Source organism: Sturnus vulgaris, chromosome 15 (genome assembly GCF_052056855.1).
Source record: "Sturnus vulgaris isolate bStuVul1 chromosome 15, bStuVul1.hap1, whole genome shotgun sequence".
Taxonomy (NCBI): domain Eukaryota; kingdom Metazoa; phylum Chordata; class Aves; order Passeriformes; family Sturnidae; genus Sturnus; species Sturnus vulgaris.
Window position 1 is genome coordinate 18,499,322 of NC_142257.1, and position 23,003 is coordinate 18,522,324.

General features: G+C 56.2%; 1 protein-coding gene across 1 annotated transcript in view; it reads left to right on the top strand.

The window, feature by feature from the left end:
- The first annotated feature begins 371 nt into the window (after window positions 1-371).
- LOC148222061 (protocadherin-9-like) overlaps window positions 372-23,003 on the top strand; it is a 28,634-nt gene continuing 6,002 nt past the window's right edge. The window contains exon 1 of the mRNA XM_088173909.1: window positions 372-533. Within this exon, the coding sequence (XP_088030035.1) occupies window positions 498-533 (36 nt within the window). The 5' untranslated portion in view covers window positions 372-497. The remainder of the gene's footprint in view (window positions 534-23,003) is intronic.

The window sequence follows — 23,003 nt, forward strand, 5'->3', positions numbered from 1 at the left end:
AGGCTCTGGGGTTGTGTCGGGAGCCTGCTGAGCGGGGACAATGATTGGGGAGGCTGTGCTGATGGGGGGACCTGTCCGGAGCCGTCCTGCCGTGGGAGGGGACATCTGGGCCACAGAGGAGGCTGGGACAGAGCCGAGGAGGGAGCGATGGGCTGGGGGAGCACAGGGAGCGTGCAAAGCTCGACGTGATGGGGATGGAGCCTGGTGCTGAGTCTGTCAGGAGGGCTCTGGGGGCTGAGGATGAGGTTGGGTGAGCCCACCCTTGCCTTCACCTGCCGGGTGGGTGATGCAGCATCTCCTCTCTTGTCTGCAGTTACCTCATCGCCGAGTGACGTTCTCTGCAGCCAGCCAGGCTCAGGACCTGCAGGACCCCTCCCAGCACAGCTACTACGACAGCGGGCTGGAGGAATCCGAGACCCCCAGCAGCAAATCTTCATCAGGGCCCCGCATCGGGCCCCTGGCCCTGCCCGAGGACCACTACGAGCGCACCACGCCCGATGGCAGCATCGGGGAGATGGAGCACCCCGAGAACGGTACGTGCCCGCCCCCCGCGTCTGTGCCCTCCCCTGGCACCTGTCCCCGAGGCTCCTGGTCCTCCATGGTCCGTGTTCCCGGTGTGGGGGGCGTGGAGCTCGGCTGGGACACGCTCGGCGTGGTGGGGATGGGAGGAATGGGAAGAGGCGAGGCTCAAAGCGAGAGAGCGGCAAGGAGTGGTGGGGAGGGGAGAGGTGGGGGAGGGAGGGGAGGTCTGAGCCACCTGTGGGGTGGGAGGAGTCAAGGAGACAGGTGGGTGTGACAGGGGATGAGTGGGGCAGAGGACAGGTGAGTGTAGCAGGGGACAGATGGGTGTGTCAGGGGCTAGGTGGGTGTGACAGGGCACAGGTGGGTGTGTCAGGGGCCAGGTGGGTGTGACAGGGCACAGGTGGGTGTGTCAGGGGCCAGGTGGGTGTGGCAGGAGATGGGTGAGGCAGAGGACAGGTGGGTGTGGCAGGGGCCAGGTAGATTTGGAACAATGCAGAGAGAGGGCCCAGCAGGGTGGTCCGAGATGGCAGCACAGGGGCGAGCAGAGGGGCTGTATCCCAGCCCATGGGGAGCTCGTGTCCCTCAGTCAGGGGTCCCAGGGGTGCCTGTCCCACCTCGGGGGGTGGGTTGGGGTGTGCTGGAGCTCCCCATGAGTGTTTGGGGTGGGAGCTATGGGATTTTCCAGAGGGCAGAGCAGGTTTAGTGGCACAGGCTGGGCTGAGGAGATCCGTGAGTGGAGTCTCATCGTGCGTGGTGGTGGTGGTGGCAAACCCCAGAGCGACGTGTCCCTTCACCGTGCCCCTCAGGTCACCTCCCGGTGGGGTCCAGCTTTCCCTGAGAACCCCTGGAGGTGGCTGTGGGGTCACAGCTGCTTCCCCCTGCCCCGATGCAGCTTCACCCGCCGTCGTGCTGCTCGTGCTGCCCCCGTGCTGCCCCGCCTGGCTGCAGCCCACCCACCCCAAGCTGTGTTCTCCGGCCAGCTCCCGTTGCTTCCTTGGATTTGGCTCTGGCTGTGCACATAACATCTTCTCTCCTGTACCTGCTGCCTTCTGTGCTCGTGTCCCCAGGGGAGGTGGCTGTGGAGGTGGCAGGGTGGAAGGATTTTCTGGAAGGGAAGAGGAGGAGGTGGCAGAGGGCTCTCCTGAAGTCTCCTCCTGTTTCTGGGAGCATCCTTGACTTTGGGACAGGTGTGTGTGTGTGTGTGGTAGGAAGATGGCTGAGCGAGTGTTCAGCCAGATTTTAGGGAGCTGCAAACCGGCTGGCTCCCTCTGTTGTGGAGCTGGACAGGTCTAGTGGAACATCTCTTCCCGATCCCCAGGTTATTCCTGGAGGAACGTTGGAGTTCTCTATGTTACAACCGTTGGAGCAAGGCGTGGTGGGGTTTCCAAATCCATCTTTTGCACCTTCCTGCCCACGAATGTTGTGCAGATCACTTCGTCCCCAGAAGTGCCAGTCAGTCACCTGGGAAGAGCAGTTTGGAGCAGTTCCTGGAGCCTTGGCACACGGGAACAATCCCTGAGTACTTGGAAGAGAGGCTGGAAGGGTGGTGGGTGAAGAGATGCTCCATGGATGACCTGATAGAGGTAGTGAGGGTGATGGACCTGGAAGAGGAAATGTTGAGCCCTGGAATGTGACAGGAAACTTGGAGATGATGAGGGAGGAGCAGGGCTAAAAGTAGAAAGAAGGGAGAGAGAGGAACACCTGGAAGGCAGGGAGGGTTGTCGTGGGATATTCCTTGGAGCATTCATTGTGTGCCCGACAGGGATGAGCAGAGCTGAGGAAGGCCAAGGGACACAGCCTGGAGCCTGCAGGAATGGCTCCCAAACCTGCCCTATAAACCTATAAACCAGCTCACCCCACAGGAGAGCAGGAATCACCCACACCCATCCACCACCAGATCCATGTGTGAGGATCCCAGGGAATAACCACAACCCTGCTCCTCTCTCCATCCCCCAGAACATCCTGTCTTGGCTCCCTTCCCATGGCAGGGGCTGGGAATCAGGCTCCAGCAGCTCCAGCATCTGTCCTGACCTGTACTGGCTGCAGAGGCCGTGGCAGCTCTTGGGAATCCACCAGCATTATCCCGAGCTGATCCTGGTGCTCTGCAGATAATCTGGCACGGCAGCCCAGAGGGGACCTGGGAAGCTGGGCTCAGGTCGTGATCCTCTAAGGGGATCTGTGAGGGGACCCTGGCCCTGGGACAGATGATTTGGGGATTAGGAGGCACTGGGGCTGTTAGAGCAGCTCACCAGAGTTGTGTTTGCTCCGTGCCCTGCCCGAGCTGTGGCACATCCACATCTGTGCTTCCAACCAGCCTTTGTTTGTCCAGAGACAAATCCATCTCTTGACTTATTCCCTGCAAAGACTCTCCAGTGATGTGAGACCGTCGTGACCTTTTGGGGACTGTCCCACCACGTCCTTGCCTTGGCTTCATCAGCAGCACCAGCCCCTCAGAGAGATCAGATCCGGGGTTTTTGGGGCAGACTAAGCTGTTCTTGACCTCCCGTTAAACTGTGGAGACGGGCTGGATCCCGCACCCCCATCCCGCGGCACGAGCGCCGGGCTGACACCACTGTGCATTTTCTCAGCTTTCATCTGGTTATAAATATCCAACATAACAGGGCTTCCATTGCTTTCTCCAGGAGATTATCCCTGCAGCCGAACCAATCTGATAAGCAAGTATGCAAGGCTATTTATAGCTTTTCAACTGGAAGACAGATCCATGCCTTTTCTTTGTAGATGGTTCTTCACTTGATTAACACACATCTCAGTGTCCTCCTTTTTTGGACCCTTTCTGCTGTGCAGACTGCAGTAAAATGCTGTATTGCAGGGGCTGAGCCAGGCCCTTTGCAGGAGGAATTACGCTGGTTCTGGTGAAGACTTCTCCAGGAGCTTGGCACTGACGTGGCAGCTCCTCAGTCATCCCGGGGTTTGTCATCCCTGCTGTTTTCCCTCTCTGCCCACTGTTTCCTCCCCAGCGTTCCCCTGCGCCGTTCCCCACCTCGGTGGGGCACGCTGAGATGGGAACGAAGCTCAGTCTCCCACTTGGCCACCCGGTGCTTTTCCCAAAGACATCTGTTCCCCCCAGATCCCAGATTTGCTTTGGCTGGAAGGAGCCTGGGAATGCTGGTGCTCCGTGGAGGCTCTGCCCTGCCATAATGGGGACAGTGCCAGTCACTCCCCATCAGCCATCGAGGGAATTTAACAGGATTTCAGGACCAAATACGAGCAATTTAGGAATTGTTACACGGAGCTGCGTTCCCTCTGTCCTTGCGTGGTGCAAACGTATCTGAGATTGTGATTTATTGGATGAGGCATTTCTGATTCATGTTTTTCCACCTCCAAAATCTGTTTTTATGGCTGTTATTTAAAGTGAGGACCCCATGCCATTTTTAATGCATGCAGTTACAACCCTGCTCGGAGTATGGAATTAACAACCACCTCATGAGCATTCCCAACACTCTCCATGTGCCGTAGGATCTGCACTTCCCAGATGTTCATGACTTTATCCTCACAGTTCCAGGGAAGAAACTCCGCCGTGGGTGGGGAATGAAATAGAAAATTGCAATTTGCATTTTTCGGAGGTGGCTGCTCGCTCTGGGTGACCCTGGATGAGCTGGCAGCTCCTCCCTCTGCCGTGTCGGGATCCTGGTGCTCCAGAGGCACGAGGCAGGAATCCAGCTGCTCCCAGATGCCAGAGCCCAGGCTGCTGCTGACAGGAGCAGAGCCCAGCTTTGGGATTTTGTGGCAAAGCCTGGCTCATCACCGGGGTTTTGCCAAGCCCAGCCTTTTCCCGGTGCTGTCCGAGCCCCTCCCAACACCTGGGCACAGCTGGAGTGGATGGATGGAGATGTCGATTCCCAGGTTTGGCTGCTGGGCTCAACAGAACCCCGCCAGTCCAGGTTTTCCTTTGTTTCAGGGAAGATTTAGGTGGATGCATTGCAAAGCCAGAAGGAGCAGCTTGTCTTGCCCGTGTGTGACACGGCCGTGAAATCCCAGCCCGTGATTTCTGTCCGGAGCATCCCTTTGGGAATTTCCCACTTCGGTAGCACAGTGTGTGAGACCCCAGGTGAGCCCTCCCAGTGGAAGCTCCTCTCTGCCCCCAGTTTCACCAGTCTACGCTTAAATTCCGCTTCAGCTCCTCCCATTTCTTCCCACCGAGTCCCACGACACCAGAATTCCCTCTCCTGGTGCGTACTCGGAGATCCCATTCAGGCAACTCAACATTTAAAGATCTCTTTGAAAGAAAACTGAGTCAAGTCCCTCCCTGTGAGCAGAGCCAAGGCAAGAGATTTTGGCAGCTGGGTCTCTCTTCCTCTCCTCCCACCCTTCCTCGCACTCCTCCCGGCCATTGCCATCTGCTCCTGCCACCACCACAGACCTGCAGCCTCATTCCTGGGCAGCAGCAACATCTGGCACATCTTGGATGTGTGTGGTGCTTTTTGGCAACCCTTGCAGAGGCAGTCTGGGGAGAAGTTTCCCTCCTCCTCTTTGCTAATTTCTGATTATAGTTCAAGCCTTCCGTTCCTCCAGCTCATTTTCCTCTCTGCGTGGTCTCCAATTTGCCCACAAGCTTTTGGTGGGGTGGATGTGTCCAGGTGATGTCCCACAGCCCCTCAGCAGCACTTGGTGACATCCACAGCGGCTCCAGGTGCAGGGATGATGTGTCTGGGAGAGTTTGTGTTCACACTGTGACCGTGGCATGGAAACGTGGCTGCACCTGGCTGTGTGTGCACCCCGCGGTGCCGTGGGATCATGGAATCAAGGAAAGGACCTTAAAACCCATCCAGCCCCACCCCCTGCCAAGGGCAAGGACACCTTTCCCTATCCCAGGTTGCTCCAGCCTGGCCTTGGACACTTCCAGGGATCCAGGGGCAGCCACAGCTGCTCTGGGCACCCTGTGCCAGCCCTGCCCACCCTCATATCAGGAATTCCTTCCCGATATCCCATCCAACCGTGCCATTCCCTGTGTCCTGTCCCTCCATGCCTTGTCCCCAATCCCTCTCCAGCTCTCCTGGAGCTCCTTTAGGCTCTGGAAGGGGCTCTGAGCTCTCCCTGGAGTTTTCTCAATGCTCCGAGCTGCTTGAGAAGGTGGATGGCTGAGAGTATTCCCGAGCCAACCATCCCCTTTTCCTGCTCACCACCAGGATGGATTTGCAGCCCTGGGCAGTCGCTGCCTCCTGCCTCTGCTTTAGTGCCAGTCATGAGCTGCTTTTTAAGGTTCTCACTGCGATTGTTGTTCAATTCCTCGCAGCCAACAGATGGGAGAAAAAAATTACATTCTGTCTCCTTCCCTGGCACAGAGACTCCTCTAGATCTTAAAACTCATTCTCTTTTTCCTACATTATCTTTAAATGTCCCTTTTGTCTTGCAGAAAGAGTTCCAGGCACATTTGCAGTCTGTGGAGTTGGGTTTGGTTTTATTTTTCAAATGTACCATGCAGCACTTCTGCTTTGTTGCAGAGGCTGAGGAATGCTTTGGAGTGGGATGTGGGATTCCAGCTAGATCCGTGCCATTCTTGCTCTTTGCTGACCTGGATCCAGCAGGTCACACATCTGCCCAGCTGAGCTTGGGTCTGGCTGCTGCTTGGGCTCCTCTCTAGCTGAGACATTGTGGGTTTGAGGTTTTTGTAACTGATCTTCAGCCTTTTTTAACACTCCAGGGCTGGAATTCCTTTTGTCCTGAGCAGCAGCTCCCGCTCCTGCCCGGGTTTAGGTGCCCACATTCTTTGTGACCATGTTCTGCTCCTCATCCACCCCTGGAAATTCCCTCTGTGTCCCTCAGTGATCCTCAGCACCTGCATTTCTTCAGAAGAAATCCGGAGCTTCTCTCCTTTCCACACTTAATGTTGGTTCATCCCCAAAACCGGCTCCTGGTTTGCTTAATCACCGCTGGGAAAAGATTTCTATCAGGACAGACAACATCCAGCAGATTGCAAACGGCCCCGGATTACCCCATCCCAGTTTCAACATTTCTGCCTGAGCTGTAATTCCAGCCCTGTTTCCTTATTTTCCATATTTTCCAGGCCGTGTCTGGGCAAACTCTTACGCCAGAGCTGCTCGGGGCAGGGCAGTTGTCCTGCCACGGCAGCCAGGTCACCTCCCTTAATTGTCCCCAGGAGCCCGGGGTAAACAGGGGACAGCTGTTCCCCTGCCCCAGGAGCCAGCACGCTGCTCCCAGCCCCAGAGAGGGCCTTTAATCCTCTCAAGACCTTCTAAGAAGGCTGCTCCTCGCTTCAGACCATGTCCAAAATAGCTGGAAGAATTTATCTGCCTCCCTGGCCTGGCAGGATTATGTGGCAGCGCACACATAAGGGTGTCCTCGAGTTCTCCGAAGATCCTTGGCAGATCCTGGACGTCTTTAGAGGAGTTATTTGAAGAACCCAAATATCCCTGTTGGATTCTGGTTGCTTTTTTCTGTCCCTGAGCCCACGTGGTGTGATTGTGAAAGGTCCAGGCAGTGCAGTCACTCAGAGTCAACGCCCAAGGGACAAAAACTCCGTATTTCAGTGGGAAGGTGCCTCCTCTTGGTCCCCAGAGCTCTGTGTGTGCCTGCTGCATCCAGGATTGGATTTTGGATGTTTTCTGCTCGTCCTTGCCATCCTGGGCTGGGCTGGGATCTCCTCCATTCCCTCTTGCTGTTCTGTGGCAGTCCACTGGAAATCTGTGAATGTCCTCTGGCTTGTGTTATATCCTTCACATTCCTCCTGCTCTCAATTTACTGGGTGGAGAAAATTCTATCCTTTTCCCTGATCTCTATTCCTCTTTCCCCTCTGGAAGCCCTCCCCAGGATGCTGCTGTCCCTGTGCATGGTGAGTGCACAGCTCGGGGAGGTGACCCTGCCCTCTCTGTGTGGATTTTCCAGGAAATCCTGCAGAGACCCCAGGCCAGGAGAACACGCTGGGAGCTGCTGACCCCAAACTCACCCTGCTCCTTGGAACCACTCTTAGGCTTGGTCAGCACCATGGCAAACTTTCCTGAAGGGAATCAGCTACAGACAGATGGGAATATGGAAGTTTTTAACCAGGAATTACAAATGAGATCGTTGAGGGAAGGTGACTTCTGCTGTCCCAGGGAAGGGAGGATTTCCCATCTCCCCAACAAGGGAGGCCAAACTGTGTCATGGAACTCCTCCAGTCCAAGGCAGGAACATTTTCCATCACATTCCACCTCAGCAGGCCTGGGAAACGGTTCTCACCTGGCAGGACATGACCCCAGAGACATTAAAACCAGGAACCCAACCCACACAGGACTTGGCATTTTCCTTTTCCCTGGCAATGGTTGCAAATTCCGATGCAAATGCCCATGCAAATGGTCGTGCACAGCTATTCTTATCTCTGGGCCAAATCTCAACATCCCTTCTTTGGTAGAAAGTCGATTTTCCAAAAATAGATTACGTCAGCCTCCAACTATTCAGGGCTTCAGCTCGAGTTTGTTAAACCCAGTTCCAGGAAGAGTTTTCCGAATTAGATCCTCGGTGGGAATGGGAGGGTGGGGCCCTTCTTTGCTTGTCCCACGTTCCTCTCCAGGGAGGACATTTCCTTGGAGTGAGGGGTTGGGTGAAGCTGCTTCAGGCCCTTCTTTTGTGCTTCCCAGCCCATTTTAAAACGCACACTTGAACTTGGGACTTGCTGCCGTTCCTTTGGACAGGTGGGGGACAGCCAGGAATGGGAATGATGATTTCTCTTGAAATCATAAAATCTGTGTGTGTTTTGGGAGCAGAATAGGCAGATGCCTCCTGTCCCTCTTGGCTGTCCTGCCGTCCCAGCACAGCTCCGTGGTCAATTGGACAGGGGAGTGACCAGGCTGAGGTTTTCCTGGACCACATTTTTTGGCCATTTTTGCTCTCCAGACAGAGCAGATTTCCCACCCTGCCTGCTCCGTGGCTCCACAAAGAGCTGAACTTGCAGGAAGCCGGGATTCTGCGGGAGGCAGGGATTCTGAGCTTGGCATTCAGCTTTAGAGCACGTCTAAACCAGAAAAAGCCACCGAGTGTAAAAGCAACAGACAGGCAGGATCCCTCAGCAGCCCCAGACTATTTGTTGTTTTCAAAGACCTGCTTCCTTAGAAAGCTCCTTTTGAAGTAATTTGACGTGCCATTTCCAGCTCCTGTGTGATCTACCGCAGCTATTCCCCCTTTATCTGCCTCCCAAGGCTCGGGAATGTCTCCATAAACCTGCCTGGCAGTGCCTCTGCCCGTGCGAGGGACCTGCATTAGTGGGGGATTTAAACTTAAAGCCAGAGGAGCTTACAAAATCTCCCATTTGAGCTTCTCCTGGACTCCACACCGCAGTTCCTTTCTCATACAAATAGCAGGTGGCTGAGTTTGAAGGATCGGTCAGGTGTGGATCCCTCACATGGAAAATCCCTCTCTCCGGCAGGAGATAGAGGATGAGGGATTCATCCCTGTCCCCGGTGAAATCAATGGGAGCTTTGCAGTTGAGACAGGTCAGGTGTCAGTCTCAGTTGTTGGCTCTTCCCCGGGATTTGATCCTTTGTGCTCTCACCATTAAAGAATCTCTCTTCCTGTCTCCTTCCCACGGGCTCTCATCCATCCTGATTTGAAGTCCCCTCCGTTAAGTGGCTGGAACGCCGGCGCTCCGCTTCCCCGGCGGAGAGGACACTCCATAAATCTCCCATTAGTCATGGATGTGGCCAGCCATCCCAGGGATAGGCTGCTGTGCCTCAGAGGTTATCAAACCGTGGCAGCCCCTGCCTTTGCCTCTCCTTTCCCAGAGCTCAGCTCCCTGCCAGCATCCAGGGCTCATTTCCTGGGAGCTGAGGCGGCCACGCTTTGCTCAGGGACACAACAGCGGCCACGTGGGGCTCAGTCCTTGTTCCCTGGCCAGTGTGGCCGGAGCTGGGCTCCCTTTGCAGCACCTCTGAGCAGGACAAGAAGCTTCCAACAAGCAGGAATGGGGGAATTTATGTGTTGGTGGCCAGAAGGCTCCGTTTTCCCAGGAGGGACACGCAGGGACATTGTCTGTGTGTGCAGTGGGATGGAGAGGGGGTTGTGCCTCTGGACAGGGTTTAAGGTTCCCAGATAATCCCTGTGAGGCATTTCAGCCTCAATCCGTGTGAAATAGGAGGGCTGAACCTCACTGGTGGGAGCATGGAACCTGCCAGGGTGTCCTGGACACCTGGATGCTCCTTCCAGGGATGTATCCCTAAAAACAAACACCCAGACCTCATTCCTGGGCTTGGGGGACAGGAACAGGGAAGGATCCCCACAAAGTGTTCTGTCCAGGGCTGTATCCCTAAAAACAAACACCCAGACCTCATTCCTGGGCTCGGGGGACAGGAACAGGGAAGGATCCCCACAAAGTGCTCTGTCCAGGGCTCCTGTCTGGCAGGGAGCTCAGGTCAGAACGAGCTGGATGATGAGGATTCTGCTCGGGGTATCTTTTGGACATGCTTGGATTTACACTTGGCACCTTTGCTCCAGCACGAGACTGGTGTTGTCAGGCTAAAATAACATCATAACCAATATAACAACCAAAATAACATCATTTTTCCAGTAATTTGGGGTAGACTGGCAGGGATGCTGTGAATCAGGAATAAATCAGCTCAGGTGGCCCATGGGTGAAATCTGTGACTCTCCTATGGTGTGTGTTCTGTATTGCTCAGATATAAAATGTTCTTCCAGGGGTGAACCCTCTGGACAAGGAGCATGGGAGAGGCTGGGGAAGGGATCAGCAGGGAAGAGCAGGGTTCCTGGGAACAGCAGCTCTCCATCAGCTGCTTGTCCCTGGGTTAGTACAACCTGCCTGGACGTGAGGAAACGAGGAGGCAGCAGGAAAAGGAGGAGGGGGTCAGGATGTGATCCCTGCTCAGGGATGTCGGAATGGCTGTCGTGTTGTTTTATCGCTGCCGAGGAAAGAGAAAATGGAGCAGGGAATGCAAAATGACAGAGAGTGAGGAGATGTGATATTTGCCTGATGTATTTTGCTGGTAATTAGTGTAATGCCAATTAGACAGAAGTAATCTTTTTTTTTTTTTTTCCTCCCTTCTTCAGCTATATAAATTATTGCTGGAATATATGCCAGCTCAAACCGAGATATTAAACTTGGAGTGATGTAGAGATCTCTGCTCCTTGAGGATCTCTAGATGAAATTACCCAGACAACAGGGATCTTGACAAAAGTAAGGCTGACTCTATCCAGAAAGAAAACGAATCAAAGCCAGAGGAATTTTTGTATTCCACGTCTGGCGTCTTGCTGCTTATTAGCCACACAGGAAGGGGCCCCCACAGAGATGCAGCAGCATCAGTGAGAAAAAGCAAATATCTCGCCTTTCCTGCAAACAATGCCACTTGCAGCCTATTGTTCTCCTATCAGCTTCCCTGAGGAGCAGATCCCGAGCCCTTCCCGTGCTCGGGCTGCAGGTAAACCCTGCCCAAATTCCATTTGTCATTCCCCCAGCCCTGTTTTCTCCCGCAGCGGGACAGCAGCGCCGGGGATGTTTCGCCTCCGGGTCCCTCGGGATGTGAAGCTCTTTAATGATGATGTACGGCTTCCTTCAAAGGGTCAATTGCTGGCCCGGACCTCTCCAATCGCGGATCCCTCCGAGCTCTCTACCTGGGCACAGGCGCTGCTTTGCTGCGTGCTGCTCACGGATTTTCCCTCGCATGAGGAGCAGACCTGCTCTTGCCGTCTCCTCCCTTTGGAAAAATAACCGCTAAAAAACGATGCCCTTGGGCCGATTCGGGAAATTTTCATCCATCTCTGTTGGACCGTGAAATCCAAATCTTCTCGTGATCATCCTGCTGCTCCCTGGCGCTGCGCTCTGGGCAAATCCCCTTTGCCAACCTGCCTGTGACGTGGTGGGTGGGGGGATGATGGATCCCGCTTGTCCCGCCTGGATTTTCGGATTTTGCAATCCTGGCTGGCTCTTTAAAGCGTGTTTTATTCATGGCAGCCTTTAGGACTGCCTCTGGCAGGTCTCCCTCGAGTGGTGCAAACTTTATTGCGTCTCTCCTCCAGCATCCTGTAAACTGCAGCACCCAGGGGTAGCTGGAGTTTGGTATTCCCTATCGGAAGCGATTATTCGTCTTTTCCCACAAGGGTTTCTTGCTGCCATCCTAAAAACAAACACAGGGCACAGCAAAATTCATCAGGATTGGTTTTTGTTTTTTTTTTTTACCCAAATGAGCCATCACCAGGTTGCCTCATCCCCAAACTTCCCCATATCCCGTGTTTGCTCCTTCAGCTTTGGTGCTGATCCCTCCTTCTTTTCCAGGAGAAGGGGATTTCTCCCCAGTCCTGGTTTATCCTTTCAGTGCTTGTTGAGGAATCACAGCAGGAGAGCAAATGGGTCCAATTCCAGCACCAGGGTTGATCCTTTGGGGTGAATTTTGCCTGCACCGTGACCGGAGCTGCTCCTGCCACGTGCCAGCCACAAAACCTCTCCCCGTGGTGCTCCCACTGCAGATTTTCAGCCTCGCAGTCTGTGGGCGTCAGAGGCGTCAATAAGGAGCGTTTTCAGCTGCTTTGTGGCACGGCTGCACTGCAGAGAAAGGGGCTGGCAAGTCCAGGGTTTCGGGGCTCTGGATCTCCCAGCAACCAGCAGAGAAACGGCCTCGTATGATGTGGGATCATTCCCACAAAGTTCCCTGGCTGTATCCCTGCTCTGACGCTCCCAGGACTGCTGTGTGCTGGATTTCAGGTGGGTTTGGTTCCCTAGGGCTGGGTTTGGGGTCCAGGGCTCCATCAGGGACAGATATTTCCCGCTCAGCACAGCCCAGCTGCATTTAGTGCCCGTCTCCTGATCCTTCTCACAACTGGCAAGAATTCCGGCAGGGATCTGCCTCTTCCCCCTCGGACAGCTCAGGCAGGGTCAGGACAGGCTGGAATGACATGAGGGTGCTCCTTTTCCTCGGAAGCAGCCCGGGAAAGATCCGTGGCAAGGAAACAAAGCGTCCGCATGCAAATCCATCCTGTCATTTCCTCTCCCGGTTTCCTTGGGGTTTGGCTTGACTCTCTTCCAAGGGCTCTTCCTTCTCCCTGCTCTGCTTCCCTCCGAGTGGTCTGGGTTGCCTTTGTTTGCAGATCCCCTCCTCGAGAAAAGCCCTTTTCATAAACTTGTGATTTCTTTTGTCACTTAAACACCTCCCGGACTTCAAAGGCCGGGAACAGCACTTGGCTCTGCGGCTCCCGGCCCCCCTGCTCCAACGATTTCCCCCCATCCATTGTCCTGCCGGGGAAGGATTATTAAATTGTTGATGGAGCTGAACAATGGGTTTGTTCAAAGGCAGACATGTGAACGCCACTTCTTTTCTCCTTGACACAAGAGCTTTAATACCCGGGAACAATGAGAGGCAGCCACCAAGGAGCAAACACTGGAGAGGGCTCACAAAGCCAGGCTGGTGTTCCCAAATCCCAGTGCACATGAACTGGTGCTCCTTGGAGTGCTCCCCGTGGCTGGAGGTGAGGTGAGAGGACCAGGCCTGCTGTAAATTTATTAGAAATGATCCAAATATTTCCCATTAATGCTGACTTGTGTGATTAGGGCGTAAGCAGAGGGTGGGGACAGGACCACCCTTTGCACAGAAACATGGAATTAAGGTTGGAAAAAACCTTTTGAGATCATCAAGTCCAACCATTTCCCCCAGCACTGCCAAGGCCACCACTAACCCCTGTCCCCAAGTGCCACATCCACATGGCTTTGAAATCCCTCCAGGGTGACTGGACAGCTTTGCCAGGGCTTTACCATCCTTCTGGGAAAAAATTGTCCCTGATGTCCAACTTGAAAACCCCTCCTGGTGCAACTTGAGGCCTCTCAGCCTGTCCTTGTCCCCCGGGAGCAGCTCCTGACGTCCCCTGGCTGCCCTCTCCTGTCTTGGGGATTTGTGCAGAGCCACCAAATGCCCCCTGAGCCTCCTTTTCTCCATCTGAGCCCCTTCCCCAGCCCCTCCCCGGGCTGCTGCTGCCATTCCCAGGCAGGGCTGCTGCCGTGGCTGCGTTCTGGGCACACACACACGAGCTCTGGGAGCCTGCAGTGAGGATCCTTCCCTGCTCTGCGCAGCCTCGGGCTCTGACATTTTGTGTTGTACAGGCTCCGTTCCGATCGCTTATCGCCTCGGCTGCTTCCCAGCACCACGGCTTCAATTTTCCATGCTGGGTTTCCCTCAGGTTGATTTCTTTTTTCTGTTTTTTTCCTATGTTTTAGCAGAGCTGTTCCAGCTGGTTTTGGAGAACAAGCCGTGCTGCCTCAGCCCTGCTAACAAAGCGATTATGAAAATTTCCTTTCAAGATCCATTAGCTTAACCACGCTTTGGGAGGGAGGTGTGGAATTTGGCATGGGAGCTGCCAGCAGTGGTTGGGGGCTGCTTGTCCCAAAATGTGCCCTGAATGTAGTGCAGAACACATCCCTGGGGAGCTGTGCCCACACTGCCCTGTGTGGCCTTCAGACAACAGCATTCCCAGGGCTTATCCATCGGGGAATGGATTCCAACTGACACAAAGCAGCTTTAGATTGGATATTAGGAAAAAAAAATCTTTCCTTGTGAGGGTGGTGAGGCCCTGAGGTTGCTCCCAGAAGTTGTGGCTCCCTCTGGATCCCTGGAATTGTCCAAGGCCAGGGTGGACAGAGCTTGGAGCAGCCTGGGACAGTGGAAGATATCCCTGCCCATGGCAGGGAGCAAGATGAGCTTTGAGGTTCCTTCCAACCCGAATTATTCTGTGATTCTATGATTCCGTGATCCGTGTTCTCTTTTGGAGAGCAGCGAGCGTTTGCTGCCATTGCTTCGTGGACATCCATCCTGTCCCTTGATTCACATCCATCCAGGTCTTGGTGGCCTCCCTCCTGGGCATCTCCCAGTGCTCTCTGCAGTCCCCAGTTTTTGGGATTCTGGTACAGCATGGCAGGGATTGCCCTTTTCCTCTGGGAGGGTTGAGCATGGCTGGCTCTGCTCTGGGACTCTGAGGTCAGGGTGCACCTGAGGGTGCCTTGCTGGGAGCCCAGGTGTGCCCAGGTGGGCAAGGAGGCCACGGGCACCTGGCCTGGATGAAAACCAGTGTGACAGCAGGAGCAGGGCAGGGCCTGTCCCCTGTGCTGGCACTGCTGGGGCACCTCGAGGGCTGTGTCCAGTTGTGGCCCCTCATGGCCAGAGAGACCTGGAGAGAGTCCAGGGCAGGGGATGGAGCTGGGAAGGGGCTGGAGAATCCCTGAGGGAGCTGGGAAGGGGCTCAGCCTGGAGAAAAGGAGGCTCAGGGGGGCCCTTGTGGCTCTGCACAACTCCCTGACAGGAGGGGACAGCCGGGGGGATTTGGGATCTGGGAACAGGGAACAGGGACAGGAGGAGAGGGAACGGCCTCAGGCTGGGCCAGGGGAGCTCAGGGTGGATTTTAGGGAAAATTTCCCCATGGAAAGGGTGGGCAGGGATTGGAAGTGCCCAGGGAGGGTTGGATCCCCATCCCTGGAGGTGTCCCAGGAATTCCTGGAGGTGGCACTGAGTGGGCTGGGGACAAGGTGGGGATGGAGCACAGCTTGGACTGGATGGTCTGGGAGAGCTTTTCCAACCTCAGTGATCCTGGGATTCTGTGGGAGAGCTGCTCTGGGCAGACGGAGCCAGCCTGAAGTGCCTCCCACCAAGGCATTTCCTTGGCTCATTCCCAGGCTGTGACAACGCCCAGCTCCACCTGGAGCAGAGCTGTCCCCATGTCCCCACAGGGGTGCCACACTGGGGTCCCTCTCTGCCTTTGATTGTCCTTCCCGGGGCTGTTCCCTCCCTTCTCCTGCTCCTCCTGGCAGAGGCTGCCTCAAGCTCCAGTGCCCTCCGTGATGAGCTGCTGGCAGCCACAGAAGCAGGGCTGCAGCTTTAATTAAATGATAAGGGCAGAGCCCCGGAAGTGGGAGATAAGTGCACTGGTGTCTGCCACCACACTTGCCCAGGATCTTTCTAATTAGCTTTGAGAAGCTCTGGAGAGGCAGATTAACCCTTGGAGGTGCTGGATGCAGCAGCAGGAGGAGCCCCAGGGATGCCATGGTGCAGTGCCATGGTTTGGGTGGGATGGGGATGGAGGGGACCCTCTGTGCTCCCCCCAGCCCGGGGCAGAGGGGACAGGTCAGGGAGGATCAGACCTGGCTTTCACAGGCTCAAGCACAAGGCAAAGCTCAAGGGTTATTGCTCAGGTTCCTCCTGGGAGAAGCATTTGCTGCTGTGACATCCCCTGTTGGGTGGGGGGACTGTCCCCAGCCCCACAGGGCACAGTCCTGCCACAGCTCAGGTCTCCAGCTCCTCTGGAACCATGACCAGTGATGCTCTGAGAGCTGGGGACACGGGGACACGGGGTAAGAGGAGCACTGTGTGTCACCAACCCCTGCTAATGTGGACTGGCAGCTCCCCAGGACCTGGTGCCACCAGGGCCACCACCCTGGGCTGTGGGCACTGTGTCACCAGGTCAGTGGGTGGTCAGAGTGGCACTGGTGACACTACTCCTGGTGGCCTGGCCCCTTGTGGCCACACTGGCTGGCAGCACAGGGTACCCAGAGTGTGCCAGGGAGCTCTGGGACAGCCATTCCTGTGTCCCTGAGGAGCTCTGGGGTGGCCATTCCTGTGTCCCCAGAGAGCTCTGGGTGGCCATTCCTGTGTCCCCAGAGAGTTCTGCCATTCCTGTGTCCCTGAGGAGCTCTGGGGTGGCCATTCCTGTGTCCCCAGAGAGCTCTGGGTGGCCATTCCTGTGTCCTTGAGGAGCTCTGGGATGGCCATTCCTGTGTCCCCAGGGAGCTCTGGGGTGGCCATTCCTGTGTTCCCGAGGAGCTCTGCCTGGAGGAGGGGACAGCCCATCCCCAGAGCCCCCCCCCGGGGCGGAATCCCGTGCATCCATCAGCAGAGGCGAGGTGGGAATGCAAGCAGGAGCAATTCCGGAGGAATTTGGGCAGCAGGAATGCGCATCCAAGGCATGCATGAGCTGGCAGCCCCCGGGGATGGCAGGTGGTGCCTGCTCCCGTGGGATTTACATAACCATCATTAGCCCGTGCCCCAGCCAGGAGAGCCCTGGGCTCCCACCTGTCCCAGCTCCTGAGGCAGGGAAGGAAGGAGGGCAGCTCCATTGCCCGAAATTCTGTGTTTTTAGGATTTTTGTGCGCCCCTAAAAGAACCTCAGGCGTTGTTGCTCGCCTGGATGCTGCAGGAGCAATGCTGGGGAGAAGGTTTGGTTATTCCATGGGTTGATTTGGACTCCCCAACCTTCCTGGATCTTGGAATGTCTCTCATTTGTAGGACAGCCAGAGGATAATGTTGGGATATTAATGGATCCAGGATTTCATCCTGGAGCTGGACTGGGTTGTTTTATGCAATGTGAGTGAGGAGGATTGCCCAACCATGCTCATTCCTTGCCTTTGCTTTTGGCTGCTGCGAGTTTTAGCTGCAAGGACCCGATTTTTCATAGAGGGCATGTGCCAGGTACCAAATATTTTGAGAAGTGCCAGAGAAATGTGCCCAGATATTTTATTTCTGGAAGGAGGAGAGAAAATTGCCGGTTTTTTCTCTTTAGGAGAGCAACACCCCCCCCATCCTCCAGCCCCTTTTTAGAGGAGGAATTTTCTGTGATCGCTTGACCCTTTCCTTGTACCTTCCCCAGTTTCTGCAGCCTCTGGGGCAGAGTTTCACTGGCCAAGCCGTTTCTTCCCTGTTGAATCTCCCAGGTGGTTCTGTCCTCTCCCTCGAAGCCACAAAGGGACCCCGGGGGGGAAATACTTCCCACCAGAGTGTGACTCAGGTCTACATCACAAAGCCCTTTCAGGAGGAGAATTAAGGCAGCCTGGACAATCCTAATTTTGGCATTTCCTAACCTTTGAACCCTGTAATCCTATTAAGGTGCTTCTTAACATAATTATTCAGCAGTTTAATGTAATAATTCTGCTTTTTATAGGCCAGCAAAGGTTGAAACCCCTCTGTGCCAGGGTAGGAGATCATGGGGGTGGCACCACGAGCACAAAACCTATTTTAGGGGGATTGAATTTGTTTCGCTGGGTATCTGTGGGGTGATGGGGATTTTGGGAGCCCTGAGAATGTTGCTGAGCCCTGCAGGGACAGGCTCAGTGTCAGGGAACATCCATCTGGGTGCTCTGCCTGCCGTTGCTGTGGCGATGTGGCCGCTGTCACACGGTGCCCGTGGTGTGACTGCAGCAGGGAGGCGGCTCCGGCACTCAGGGGAAGAACAGATCCCCTGGGAGCAGGGAAAAGGGAAAAGAGAGCCCATGGGAGTAGGGGAAAGGGAAAACAGACCCCATGGGAGTGGGGAAAAGGGAAAACAGATCCCCTGGGAGCAGGGAAAAGGGAAAAGAGAGCCCATGGGAGTAGGGGAAAGGGAAAAGGGAAAACAGAGCCCATGGGAGTGGGGAGAAGGGAAGAACAAATCCCCTGGGAGTGGGGCAAAGGAAGAACAGAGACCCTTGGATTGGGGAAATAGGGAAACAGATCCCCTGGGAGTGTGAAAAAGGGAAAACAGATCCCTTGGGAGCCAGAAGGGAAGAACAGATCCCCTGGCAGTCGGAAAAAGGAAGAACAGATTCCCTGGGAGCTGGGTAAAGGAAAAACAGATTCCATGGGAGCAGGCAAAGCTCCCCAGCCCCAGCGATGCTGAGCCTGGTGGCTGCATCTGCCCACATCCATTCCTGGGTCGTGCTGGGACCCCCTCGGCAGGAGCAGGGAATCCGGGATATCCCCAGGGGCTGGGGCTGCTCCGTGCCCGTTCACTGCAGGGCCAGCTGTCCGTGCTGCTGCTCGGAGCCAGGGCAGAGCCAGCGGGGCTGGAGGGGCCGGGAAGATGCTGAGTGTCTGTTCCATCTCCTGGCTCCCGGAGCCCAGGAGAAACCCGTCTGTGCGCTGGCAGCATCCTGCGGAGCTCTGGGGATGCTCGGGAAGAGCGGGTGTTGCTCCTTTTTGCCCCGGGAGCTGGAGGTGTGGCTCGGAGCCGCAGTCACCTCCTCGGTGGGCAGTGCCGGGTCGGGCTCCGATACCGGGAGCCATCTGGAGCGAGGGTGGGAAGTTTGGGAAGCCATCTGGCTGGGTGTTGTAGTGCTAGAATTGGTCCCGCAGCCGTCTGGCTGGGTGTTGTAGTGCTAGGAGTGGTCCTGCAAGCCGTCTGCACGGGGAGGGGGTGAGGGAGGGAAAGCTGGGGCTGGGAAAAGCTGAGATTGGGAAAAGCTGAGGTTGGGAAAAGCTGGGGCTCACATGGACTGCAGGGAGCTCCGTGCTGGGCTCGCAGCTCTCGAGCTTTCTGTGCCCATCGGTCCCTGGAGCATCGCTGTGGGGCCAGGCAGCCTCGGGCAGCTCCCACAGGGACATCGGGGAGCTCTGGGCTTGTCCACGTGGGAATTTGGGCCAGAAATGGATGAGGTGCTGTGGGAGGGATCCTGCATCCAAAGGGTGTCCTTGGAGGATCACCAGGGAGGGATTGTCCCACTCTGCTCGGGGCTGGAACAGCCTCACCTTGAGTTCTGAGACAGTTTTGGGTGCCACAGCATCAGAGAGACCCAAAGCTGCTCCAGAGGGAGCAGAGGAGGAGCCGGGGCTGGGGAAGGCTCTGCAGGGGCCACCCAGGAGCGGCTGAGGGCACTGGGCTGAGGGCACAGCTCAGGGAAGGAGGGAACGGCTCCAGGGGGAGCTTTGGGATGGAGAGCAGGGAAAGGTTCCCAGGCTCCCCAGGGAATGGGCACGGCCCCGAGGCTGCCACAGCTCCCGGAGAGGTTGGACAGAGCTCCAGGGATGCTCAGGGTGGGATTGCTGGGGGTCTGGACAGGGCCAGGAGCTGGACTGGATCATCCTGGTGGGTCCCTTCAGCTCAGACCATTCCATGATTCCCTGCTGGGATAATGCACTGGCTGTGCCTGCCTCATTTGGGGACCATGAAGGGGAACCTTGTCAATGAGCCTTGTGAGGGAAATCCTGGCTCCAGAGGCACCTGAAGCACAGCTCCCCTCTCCCAACAGCCCTGGCAGGGGGAATGAGCCACGGAGCTCCTGATTCCTGCAGGGAGATCCTGCTGGGATGGGATGAGATCCATGGGATGGGATGGGATGGGATGGGATGGGATGGGATGGGATGGGATGGGATGGGATGGGATGGGAATGAAATAGGATAGGATAGGATAGGATAGGATAGGATAGGATAGGATAGGATAGGATAGGATAGGATAGGATAGGATAGGATAGGATAGGATAGGATAGGATAGGATAGGATAGGATGGGATGGGATAGGATAGGAATGGGAATGGGAATGAAATGGAATAGGATAGGATAGGATGGAATGGGAATGAAATGGAATAGGATAGGATGGGATGGGATAGGAATGGGGCCAGCCAGTGTAAGAACACGGGATGTTGGGCTGCACAATCCCAGCTGTTCCTTGGGCTGTGTGAGGAGGGAGGGGAGCAGCAGCACCGGTGCCTGGAGGAAGCAGCTCGGCAGGGAAGTGGTATCTGGAGGGAGCAGCGCTGTAAAACATGGCACCTGGAGGAAATGGCTGCACTGCAGCAGCGCTGCCTGCAGGGAAGGCAGCAGCGGGGGGAGGCAGCACCTGGAGGCGGCAGCAGCACCGAACATGGCACCTGCAGGACGTGGCACCGTGGGGAACCCGTACCTGGAGGCAGCGGCGCCGTGGGGGACGGAGCTTCCCGGGAATGGCGCTGCGGGAAATGGCACCTGGAGGGAGCAGCGCCATGGGAGAGCTGCGCCTTCAGCAGAGCGCCGTGGGGGACACACCTGTGGGGAGCACACCTGTGGGGACACACCTGTGGGGAGCACACCTGTGGGGGACACACCTGTGGGGGACACGTTACCTGTAGGGAGTGGCACTGCGGGAGAGTGGCACCTGTGGAGAACGTTGGCATGGCAGGATGGGGCCCGGCAGCAGCTCAGCCGTGGGCAGCGGGGAGCAGGATTGCCAGGAATGGTTCCTGGAGGAGCCACGGTGCAGGAGAACGGCACCAGGAATGGTGGAATAGGGAATGGTGCCGGCTGCCAGGAGCTGTGGGGCAGGAAGGGAGTCCTGGTTGCACAGGGAAGGGGACAGTGCTGCTGGGAGGTGATGTCACGGGAGGCCACCACCCTCAGGGACATCCCAGAGGGCTCTGCAGAGCCCTGGGGGCTTGGAATGGGAGAAGGGGCATTTCCAGGTGGCCAAGCTGCCTCTCCTGGGAGCACTGCCCCTTTCCCCGGCTGAGGAGAGACCTTTGGAATTTTTGGTGTAGTGTGGCCCTGCTCCATCCCTCTGTCCCCAGGGCCAGCACAGCTCAGGGCTTTGGGGCTCTGATTTTGGGGCAGCTGACTGGAATGAGTTCTCCCCGAGGAGGGAAGAAAGCTCTTTCTGATCCCAGCTTTGGGAAAGAATGTCGTTTTCCTCCCAGCTGCTCTCCCCACACTCCCATTCCCGATTTCCCCACAGCCTTTCCAGTCCCTCCTGGCATGCTGTGCTTCCCTCCTCCCCTTTCCTGGGCTTCTCTGCATCCTCTGCAGTGCTCTGCTCTGTCACAGCCCCACTGCCTCCCCTTCCTGAGCTGCTCCAGCACATCCTCTCCCTTCCAAAATTTCTGTGCTGCATCATCCAGCCCCGCTCTCCCTGCACTGATGCAAGTGCAAGACACAGGAGGGCCAAACCAGGCTGGGGATGTTGTAGAAGGTGGCATAGAAAGCGCGCTCAGGGCTGGCTCTCAGGCTTTGCTTGGAGCTCCCAGGCTTGCAGAGGGCCAGGGAACCTCTGTCCGTCTCCTGCAGGAGATGGAAGCGCTGCTGGCTGAGGCTGCTGCTTTTGTTTTGTTCCCAAAGTTCCCCAGAGCTCTGCTGGGATCCCCCAGTAAGGTTTTGGAGGAGTTCTGTGACGGGATGAGTTCCTGCCCTGCGTGGGGAGAGAGTGAGATAGGAAACTCATCATCAGCGATTTGTGCCTCTGTTTGAGCCAACCTGGCATCTCTGAGGGTGTCCTGGTGTAAAACCCCAAAAAACAAAAGGGATCCCAGCCTTTCCTGTCCTGGATTCATCCCTAAGGAGGAGAGCACCCCAAGGCAGCTGACAGGGGGACACCAGAGAGAGGCAAAGCTGCAGGAAGGGTTGAGCCAGGAGGATGTGAGGGTTGTGAATGCCCAAACAACCACTTCCCTGCCTGGGAAGCACAGTCTGGTGGCCTGGAATAACCAGGATGGGCCAAAGCTCGGGAAAAGACGGCAGCTGCACAAAGCTTTACTTGGTGTGGCCAGGACACCCTGATACCAGGGAGGGCGTGGCCATCCTCATCATCCCTGGGAATGTTGTCACATTCCAGGGCTTCAGAGGTGCAAAAGTGCATTTTGGGTGGAGGAGGGATCCGAAATCCCGAGCACCCTTTGTGCACCCCGAGGTGTGGGCCTGCCTCCTCACCACCCCACAGAATTGGGGAAAAATGGGGCAAAATTCCCATCCGAGAGGGATTTGTGCTTGTCTGGTGGCACATCAGAGTTCCCGAGCCACCAGCATGTGCTGGGAATTAGGCCATGGGGTCGTGTTTTCCCTCAGTCCCAGCTATTCAGGAATTCCACCCTGCCCCGTTCCGGGCTCATGGCACCGAATCCGCTCCTCAGCAGCTCCACAAGAGAGGGGACAATGCTGGAAAGAGCCTTCAGTGCCAGGAGCAGACAATGGGAAAAGCAGAATAAAAGACCCTGAACACAGCGTTCCTGCTTGATCCTGCCATTCCCAAGCTGCTGCTGGCACGAGGAAATCTCCGTAGCTTTGTTCCCTGCAGAGGTGGATTTTATTTCAGTCCTGCCAGTCCCCTCGGAAAGCTCCTTCTGCCCCAGGAAGAGAGGATGGCTCCCATCCACTCCCCTGGGAGCACAGAGCACCAGGGCCTTTCTGGAAGTGGAAAGGATGTCCAGGAGGAAAGTTGGTGAGGGAAGGATGGCGATAATTCCTCTTGGACAGGAGTGAAAGGCCACAGAACACGACCTCAAAGTGACCAAGCCATTGTGTGGCCACTGGAGCATCCTGTGGGTCCTGAGAGGAAAACCTGATGGATCCTCTGGGATTCAGATTCCGTTCTCTGCTTGGACTCGCCCAGAGCAGGGATGAAAACGGAGCAGTTGTGCCTCTGGTTTTGTATCTCACATGGGAGAGGGAATGGAGGCAACTCCCCAGGAAAAAGGGCAGCTGGTGCAAGGACGTGCCCTGCCAAGCCGTGCTCGTGCTGCCACCGCCACTGCCGTGTCCCCTGCGCTGCTTTTGTGCTGCTGCTGCTGCTGCTGCTTTTTGTCCCCGCGGTGTGAGCATGGCTGTGCCCCGCGTGCGGTGCGCAGGGCGGAGCATCCTGCTGGGATGGATCCCTGTGTGTGTATCCACGTGTGTATCCCTGTCCATGTGTGTATCCATGGGATGTATCCATGTCTCTGTGCACGGCCCCAGCCCCTCCGCACGCCTGAGCTTCTGGTGTCACCACCCAGGTGGCTTCGAGCGTCCCCGTGTGAGTCCCGCCAGGGCTGCTGGGCTGCAGGGAGGATCAGGATAAAGC